General features: G+C 35.3%; 1 protein-coding gene across 1 annotated transcript; it reads right to left on the bottom strand.

The window, feature by feature from the left end:
* Positions 1-2,011: 2,011 nt before the first annotated feature.
* Positions 2,012-4,312, bottom strand: LOC141817124 (uncharacterized). Its single transcript, XM_074704803.1, has 5 exons — positions 4,192-4,312; positions 3,549-3,633; positions 3,172-3,422; positions 2,451-2,605; positions 2,012-2,351 (listed from the first exon to the last, which is right to left on the bottom strand). Exons 1-5 carry the CDS (start codon positions 4,261-4,263, stop codon positions 2,195-2,197), a joined length of 720 nt encoding a protein of 239 aa, XP_074560904.1. The 5' UTR covers positions 4,264-4,312; the 3' UTR covers positions 2,012-2,194.
* Positions 4,313-9,963: the final 5,651 nt, after the last annotated feature.

Genomic DNA, 9,963 nt, shown 5'->3' with positions numbered 1-9,963 from the left:
TAAAGTATAAGAAACATAAACAAATATGTAAATACATAGTATATATAGGATGTTTGTTCTTTTTTTTTATTCGGTAATCAGCCCAATTTTTTTTTAGAAAAAGATTAGGCCGACTTTAATTGCAATTGATTAGGAGAACAAATAGGAATCATTGAGTTATGCACACTTAGTTTTTCTCTTTATTTGGCTTATCTAGTAGTTCGAATTCGATCTCTTTCCATACTTCACAAGCAACGGCTAATTGAGGGCTCCATTTGCTAGCTTTACAGTTAATTTCATTACCTTCACGAGCAACATTACATTCCTCATTATGAGTTTGTACACACGCTTTTAATGCCACCCTATTAGCTATTGCACTAGGTGCATTTTCCTAAGGGTGTCCTAGAGTTCCTCCTCCAAAATGTAGTATGGAATCATCCCCAAAGATTTAGCGTAGGCATATGCCAAACATGAATACCCTTTGAACGGATATAACACCTGGCATAGAAACCCAATCTTGAGTGAAGAAAATACCACGGCTTCGATCTTTTTCAATAAAATCATCACGTAATAAATCAACAAAATCTAAAGTGATTTCGCATGCCCTTTTCGGTTTATCTACTACTGTACAAGCGTGAAAATAATCTCCACTAGACATACATAATGCTTTAGCTAGTATACAGAAATGCATGCCATGATTTTTTTTTATCTATCAATAATTGCATGCATTGCGCAATGGATGTGAAGAAGTAGGCCATTGTCATGGCAATAATGAGCCAAATTAGTATTTGCAGTGAATCCATCAGTTAAGTAATCATGCATTACAATATGAGTCCTAATTCTTTGGTAAATATGATCCTTTTTGTCATATCTTCACATGTACCTATAGTAGTATTCAAGTAATGCCCTTTAATTTTATCTGTTTTGGCATGTGCTTTATAAATTGCTTCAGCACAAAATAGGAAACAGTCTCTCCAACACATACATGGTTATGAGTTTATGTTTTCATCAATTTTGGAAAAATCAAGCCCACCACGTAGATACTTATAAACTATTCTATCATAGTTTTCTTTGTAGATAATCCCAATTTTGGTTTAATAGTACATCCTAATAGGGGACGACCATACTTGTTCAACTTATCTCTTTCAACCTGAATGACATGAGGTGAGCCTTGGAAAGTTTTGGAATAGGAAGCGGGAATTGACAGATCCTCCATACGTAGTGCTCGTAAGGCTTTGAAACCAAACACATTACCCACTTATTGAACAGGGTTTATGGTCGGTCTATGACCTTTGGATGCCAAAGGCATCCTTGTGGTGATCTCGCAATTCTTACGGGGTGGAGACGACGAGGTTGGTCCATGAATTTTCTTTCCTTTTGCCACATTTCAGTCAAAGGGTTGAAGGAAGATAGTGGATCAAGCTATTCGTAAGGGTCAACTTAATCCTCTTCCTCAAAGATCCCAGATGAGGGAGTCCTAGGGGAGCCATGGACTCCAACTATCGTCCATGTACGATCTATACTAGATCTGATCAACTGTCCATCCTATCTCCTCTACGTTGTTGACAACCCATTTTTTTTATTTCAGTAGAGTCTTTCAACTGCATGTTTCGATTCTCTTCACCATTACATAGAAAAAGTGAGCCACCGATTTCGGTACAAGATACCATCATTACTGCTTGAACAATTAGACATCCAACCTCAGTAGCTTTTTGTTCAATTTCTCGTGGAGTCAAATTCTCATTAGTACGAGTCTATAGGGAATGACTCCTTGGCCCTTGATTTCCATATAAAGAACACGCCGAGTATAAAAGCCCTCTTTAACCTCTATTCTGATTGATTGGATATCTCTCATAAGGAACCGAAGGACGATGTGACAATTTATTCTAGAAAATTTTCAACGAAAAATACACATTCTTCCCTCTTTTCTATCAAATCGGCCATAACCGCTACCCACATTCCACGAAATAATGCACCACAAATAGGAGCTAATGAACAAACTTGTGATCCCATAAAAAGACATCACAGCCCCTTGAGGAAAAACAATAATTTACTGAGATGGAAATATAGAGATCAATATAATTATCTTGGAAGTTCCAACCACTAACCACAAAGAATCCTAGTAAACCTAAAAAAAAAATACAAGCCCAACAAAAATTACTTATTTTTTGAGATTCCATTATAAGTTCTATCCATATATGTTCTGATCGCCAATTCATAATATACTGCATTGTGTTTTACTGGACTCCATTGTTTTGTCACTGCGATTGAGAATTACCTTAGGATTATCAAAGACTTCAGCTGTTGGTATCTTGGGGAACTCGGAGCCTCCTGCATCTCCCATGATCTCCAGATTATTGGCCATAACTCCACTAAAAATTATAAATAAAAAAAAAAATCACTTCGTGCATAAATTTAATGTGTTAAAAATAAAGTTTTAATATTTATTTTATTTGTAACTTCACCATTACCGGCTCCGCCATTGACTATTGTTACTATGCTCCATTGGTTTTTCACTATGATAGAGAATTTCTGTACGCCGATCACCGGATTCGAGAATTGGCATCCTAGGAATTTTAGCGGACGATTGCTCCTTTCGCATCCTTGATAAAACATTCATGAATAACTTAAACAAAAATTTTATTTATATTTATTAAATATAAATAAAATTAATTAATTAAATAAATTTAAATAATTTATTAAACTAAATAAATTAATTTATGATATATATTCAACTCATTAATATTGATAAATAAATTAAATTTATGAATCATATTCATCAATAAAATTTTCATCAAATAAATAAATAAATTTATATTATCAAATTTAATAATCAATTAAAAAAATTTAAAAATATAAAATTTTCAAACAAATTCAAATAATATGATTAAACTTAAATCAAGTTTAAAATCAAACTCAAATTTGTAGAAAAGAAATCAAGATAAACTTAAATGATCATTTTAAAAATTTAATTTATTTTAAATTTAATTTGACTTATCTAAATTATTTTATCAAATAAATTTGAATATTATAAAATTTAACTTTTTGTTTTATGGTCATAAATCTTTTAAAAATTATATATATATATATATATATATATATTATTTATTTATAATCACTTTATTAATAAATTTTAATGTTTAAAATCAATTTTAAATATTTATTTTATTTCTAACTTAGCTTATTCATTACCCGTGAAGCTGCGGACGGATTCTCCATCCTGATTTTCTTGTGGTTTTCTTGTGGTGCACCCTGATTTTCTAACTCTATTACTAGTATCCCATCTCTGATGATGTGAATGCTGTTAGTTGTGTCTGTAATTGACTTGATCGCATCGCCGGCCTCATTTTCTAACTCCATTGTAAGCTTCTCTGGATCAAAGTAACCCAACACCATCACCATACCATCTGTCTCTTCACACCATGTGTCGATGTCACCCCTTTCTTCAATACATCAAGTTGCCAAATGCCAAAGCATATATATAGAGAGAGAGGTCTTAATTAATTAAATGTCCATTGCATGATTAATTTATCTTTTGACCATTAAGCTAAGGGATCAGTCATATATACCTCGAAGCTTTTCTAAGACACCTTTTATCTTTTCCATACAAGTTTCTGAAGATTCAGCCTCAACTTTCAGTACTCTCTTCTGCCGCTGCTCCAAGAAAATATAACAATTAAAAGACGTAGTAGCTAGCTAGGGTTAATTAATTATCATATGTGTTGAAAATAAATCAGATTTAATTTGCATGCATGAATGTTAGAGGTCTTTTGGAGGATTCATGAATGACTCTTCAATGATGCATATATGTCATTTAGGGTCATTTATTATTGGTTCATGTATTTGTATAGATACCTCTTGGGTATTCTCTATAAATACCCTATGTATTCATCAATTTGAAGAAGCAAGAAAAAGTTTTCCTCTATTCTCGAGTGTTTTAGTTTTTCTCCATTCTTGAGTGTTCTAGTTTTCATGCTCTCCATTTTCTAACATCATGAACCTTATTAATTAAACAAAACTTGATCGATCTCTATTGTCAAATAACATCCAAACAAACTAATAGACGACTGTCAATCCTCGAAACAACTAAGGGCAGATCTATGCGGATTCCTTAATTAACACACAAGCCTACAATATATACATCAAATACGCAGCTACATGCATGATTTCAGAAAGTCGGAGAGAATTTTAAGACGAGAAAGAACTCTTCACCTTCATCATCTGATCCTTACTAGTTGACGAAACGGGCTCTGAAGACGACTGAGAATCGCCCACCTTCTCCATTTCGTTGCTTGAGGGATCAGTGCAAAGGGAGAGTCCGATCCCCTTATTTATAGAATAGAATAATCATATATCTTATCTTATGTTATGTTCGGGAGGAGACGATCGAGTGAATTAAAGAAAGAAAAGGCAGGGAGGATAGATTTTAACCTTCCTTAATTATTCATGAAAAGAAAGATTTTTTATATCCCAATTTAGGATGTAAGATTTTTACTTTCTTTCTCTCCTCTTCTCTTCTGTTAATGATTTTTTTTTTCATCTCATCCCATCTAAAGAGAGCCTAAGGAAACTTCCTATTTAAGAAGCTACAGCTTGACCAGGACAGTTGACTAGCTATTCAAAAGAAGAATACATTTAATTCAAGCAACTAGAACGCGGAAGGACGAACATCAAAATTAAACAAAAAATGATAAATCTTAGTTAGCTCCATTGACTATTTCTGGGTGATCGGTCTGGCTTCACGGAAGTTTTTCACTAGCCACTAAGGTAAATCGGAAAGTGCACACAGCGGCCAGCTTAGACGCCCAGTATCTTTTGATTGCGTTCCCCATTTGGAGGAAAATTCCTACAAATACGTCGTAATTGGGGATCGAATCACAGGTGCCTGGGTGACAACCTGGATGTCCTACCGCGAAACATCAAAATTAAACAAAGCCTAAATTAAGGAAAGGAGCTAGCAAGCAATTCACATTAATAATTTGGAACGATGGAAGTGATTCAATTGTTTTGTGGAACCTCTGTAGAAAAAAAATTTTTAAATTTAAAAGGCACTATCAGCCAGCTCATTTTTCTTTTTTACGTACTTTTCAATTTAAAATAATATATATAACAGGGATTTAAAGAAGTAAAAAATATTATGTGAGAGTTAGGAGGATCATAATTACTTATTTTGTCTTATAAGTTTTATGGGATTGGAGTAATTAAATTATTATAATTGGACTGATGGATATATATCAGTCGATGTTTTTTACAAATTTTACGAATAGAAATCCGTATTTTCATATTTATTATTTTTTATCGATCTATTTCTTAGAAGAAAATAAGTCTCTTCTAATTATGAATGATGATATACAACAAATTCAAAGATATAATGGAGACAAAATAAAAATAGAAATGCTTAAGAATAAAAAAAGTGTGGATTGAAGAAGAAAGAAGAGAAATTTGCAAATGATAAGGAAACAAAGCGATGTTGGATGTTGAAGATTAGGACTAGTCCTATGAAACAGTACTGCATAAATTAATATATAAATAAGATATATAGATATAATGAGAATTATAGTTTACTAGTAATTAAAATATATATGTCAAAAATGATAAGGTGAAGTGTAAATGCAATCGGGTGTTGTACTTCATGGGCATTCCAAAGGGTAAGAAGGTGAAGGAGAAGGACCAAAGAATGTATTTGATGGAAGGAAGGGGAGCTAGCTAGGGACAATGGAAAGGAATAGTAATTTTATCAATTTTATATAAAAATTTGATTTCGCTAGCTTATGCCAGGTGTTTTCCATTGTCGGCACCGTAATAAGATGAAGAAAAATAAATCAGATACGTAGTAGACCCCAAGTGAGACAGTCGTATTCTATAGTTGTCAACTCCGTGATTCGATTTGTGTCCAATCCGATAAATCTATCATTTGGGAATCAATTATATATGTACTGATTGTTCAAATAGCGGGCCGCTAAGGTGGCGGATTCCACTTTTTGCGGAAGATTGTTCAAATAGCAATGAATTTCATTTATAACTCCATTATCGACAACAACACCAGCACCTCCTTTGAACACCTCCAACTACCATCATCAATATGGTGAACTGGCATATATATCAGAAAACTCGTAAGCTATATATATATATATATATATATATATATATATATATATACTTGATCGAGTCGCCGGCCTCATTCATTAAGACTCAGCTCTGCCGACAAACTGGTAAGCGGTATCAATATCATAAATGTTTTTCATTGACAGTCCCACGTGAAGAGAAATAAAATAAATCAGATACAGAACTAGATCTAGATCGGGCATATTTTATAGTTGCCAACTTCATGAATTGATCATTCGTGTCTAATCCGATAAATATATAATGCTAGCTGATTGTTCAAATAGCAATGAATTTTATTAATTTATTACTTCATTATCAGTATGGGGTACTGGCATATATATATATCAGACAACTCCTACGCGATATCAATTGATTTGATCGAGTCGCCGGCCTCATCAGACCCATTTCTTCAATATTGCATCAAGTTGCCGAAGCAGAGAGAGAAAGAGCAATGAATTTTTTCCATCTCTAACTTATAAAAATAAAATAAATCCAGTAAAATTTTCAAATATTTATTACTCCATTCAGAACTTATAACGTTAAAAAAACAATTTCGATTGTTTATTTTGTTTGTAACTCCGTTGCCAACAACACATGCAGCACCGACTACTTTTATTGGACGAATAATTTGACTGAACTTGTCTTATGCGGAGGATTCTAAAATTTTTATTATTAATTTTAATAATTTTTATTTTAAAGTTTTTGATATTTAAAATAATTTTGAATATTTTTATTTTTTATTTGAGGAATTTAAGTCCGTTTAGGATTTTTAAAATTTTAAATTTGTTAAGAATTTTTTTATTAGAATTTTATGTCTATTTAGGGTTTTTTTAGATTTCGGGTCTATTAAGAATTTTTCTTTTTTTATTAAGGATTTTCTTAAGGTTTGAATCTATATAAATATCTTAGGAGTTTATTGTCCATAGAATAATCGCTATTCCGTCCGAGTTTTGGTATAGGAATGTTACAAGCAGAAGAATTTGTTAATTTAACGAGGTGAAAGTGACTGATCGTATGACAGTAAAATTGGTAGCCATCAGACTCAAGAGGCAAGCATCCGCATGGTGGGAATAGTTGCGGCGCTCAAGATAAAAATAAGGCAAGACCAAGATCATTGATTGAGAGAAGATAAAGAAAAAGATGAAGAGTTACTTCCTTCCTTTCGACTACACTCAAGCTCTGTTTCAACGACTTCATATGTTGAGGCAGGGTGTGAGATCAGTCGATGAGTATATGGAGGAATTCTACAAGTTGATTGCCAGAAATCATTTATCAGACACAGAGGAGCAAATGGTGGCACGATAATTAGGGGGACTGCGCCAACCCTTGCAAGATGTCCTCGGTCTTCATTCTTTATGGACAGTTTCAGAGGCCTACCAGCATGCACTGGCCGTTGAGAAATAGCAAAAACGAAAACCAATGGTCAAAAGTGACCAAAATAGTCAGCCCTGTCCTTGAGATTCACGACCTTTCCAACAACAACCACAACAGCAACTGTTGAGACCGAGGCGTTCGCTAGAGGGGGGTGAATAACATTTTTCGATCTTTCTCTGCGAGATTGTTAGCGGAAGTAAGATAATAATAATGAAATACAAGGATCAAACGCTAACCCGGTTATTTACTTGGTATCCACCTTAACGAGGTGACTAATCTAAGGATTCACACACAACGAGCACCTTTCCACTATGAAACTTCTCCTTTTCAAAGAGCACTTTGAAGGCGAAAAAACCTTTACAAATCGATCTCTTCCTTGTACAAGATTGGTAGTGAAGTTTAGAGGAAGAGGAATCAGGTTTACAGTGATTGGAGTTCGTGCAAGAATATAGAAGAATGAATCGCTACTTCTCCACTCGTCAAACTGAATTCTGTGCATCAGTCGACTGCTCCAAGAGCCAGTCGACTGATGAGCTTCAACGACTCTTTAATACGCATTTAATTCGCCAGTTGTCACCCAATGGTAGTCTATCAGTCGACTGCTCCAACACCAGTCGACTGCTCACTCGACTGATCTTTCTGTTTGTTTCGGTGTACTTCTGATCAATCTCCAGTCGACTGAAACTACAGTCCAGTCGATTGAAACTCTGATCAGTCGACTGAATCACAATTTCAGTCGACTGAAACTCCTGATCAATTGACTAAATCACAATTCCAGTTGATTGACCAAGCTGAAACTCCCCTTTCACCTTCTTCTTCAACTCTTAGCCTTGACGCAAGCCTTCAAACGCCTTCCACAAGCCTCGTGCCCTTCCTTGCACTAGCTTGAGACGTTTCCCTCAACTTCGTCGTGTTAAGTTTTCCTTTGCCAAGAGGCCTCACCTCCGGGACTTCACCATTTGCCAAGAGGCCGCGCCTCCGGGACTTCACCATTTGCCAAGAGGCTGCGTCTCCGGGACTTTACCATTTGCCAAGAGGTCGCACCTCCGGGACTTCACCATTTGCCAAGAGGTCGTGCCTCCGGAACTTCACCATTTGCCAAGTCTTCCAACCTGGACTTTCCTGTGAACTCAATTCACACACGTACGTTAGATCACCAACAGTGTCTAACTTAAACTGATTCAGCCAAACATCAAAATCCAAATCACGTGGGGCAAAATTACCCCAACAGCAACCACTACAGGTTAATTCTAAAATCTCTATTAGGTGTTATCATTGTGGTGAACATGAGCACAAGGCAAACGAATGTAGGACACTTGCTCTTACTAATCAGAAAGATAAAAATTTATTGATCAAAGAAAACATGACAAACAAGGAGGCAATTGGTGAACCAACATATGAGGAGGAGGAAGTTGATGAGGTGCTTTATGGTGATGGCCATGAAACTTTAGTTGTTCGCAAGGGTACTCACTCCAAAGGACAATTCGGGAGATGATTGGTTGAGAACCAATATATTCCATAATACTTGCACAATTGTTGATAATGTGTGCAAGATGATTATTGACAACGACAGTTGTGATAACCTTTTGTCCTATGAGGTTGTCCAAAAATTACAATTGAAGACAGACCACCATCCTAAGCCATACAGGTTATCGTGGCTAAACAAAGATAGTGAGGTAATAGTAGATAGACGATGCCTCATCTCATTTTCTATTGGCAATAAATATTTTGATAATGCTTGGTATGATGTGGTGACCATAGATGCATGTCATATATTGTTGGGGCGACCTTGGCAGTATGATCGCAGTGGTATTCATGATGGGCAAAAGAATACCTATACTATCCATATCAAGGGAAAGAAAATTATGTTAGTGCCACAACAGGAAGGAACTACTCCAATTTCGACAACCAAGAATACTAACTTACTTTTTGTTTTCAAATTTATAGATAAGATAGAGTCTATGCTTTGTTGCCTTGTCGGGACGATGTTATGGCCATCGACGTGGCTTTACCAATAGATGTATAACAACTACTAGCAGATTTTGTCAAGTTGATGCTAGAGGATCTTCCTCCTGGACTACCACCTATGAGAGATATCCAACATCAGATTTATCTTGCCCCGGGGTCGAGTTTGCCTATCGACTGGCATATCGCCTCAATCCCAAGGAGGTCAAAGAGTTGCAGCTATAGGTGGTGGACTTGTTAAAGAAGGGTTATATCCATGAGAGCATGAGCCCATGTGTAGTTCTTGCCCTACTAGTGTCAAAGAAGGATGGTATGTGGCATATGCGCGTAGACAGTTGAGTCATCAACAGAATTACAATTAAGTATCGATTTCTAATTCCCGCTTGGATGACATGTTAAATTAGCTATATGGTTCTAAGGTCTTCTCAAAATTGACCTTAAAGGCGAATACACCAAATCAGAATAAGGCTTGGAGATGAATGGAAGACAACATTTAAGATGCAACATGGATTATACGAGTAGATGGTCATGCCTTTTGGA

The sequence above is a fragment of the Curcuma longa genome, unplaced genomic scaffold (genome assembly GCF_044706935.1).
Source record: "Curcuma longa cultivar G26 ecotype Majalengka, Jawa Barat unplaced genomic scaffold, ITB_CL_G26_1.1 contig_19373, whole genome shotgun sequence".
Lineage (NCBI taxonomy): Eukaryota > Viridiplantae > Streptophyta > Magnoliopsida > Zingiberales > Zingiberaceae > Curcuma > Curcuma longa.
This window is presented reverse-complemented; position numbering and strand designations above follow the sequence as displayed.

Excerpts from the sequence above, each read along its gene's own strand:
- LOC141817124 (XM_074704803.1), bottom strand. The coding sequence starts at position 4,263 with ATGGAGAAGGTGGGCGATTCTCAGTCGTCTTCAGAGCCCGTTTCGTCA. Across the intron at positions 3,423-3,548 it reads TGTCTTAGAAAAGCTTCGAG|AAAGGGGTGACATCGACACA; the intron begins GTATATATGACT and ends GATGTATTGAAG. Across the intron at positions 2,606-3,171 it reads ATCCGTCCGCAGCTTCACGG|TTATTCATGAATGTTTTATC; the intron begins GTAATGAATAAG and ends TTTTTGTTTAAG.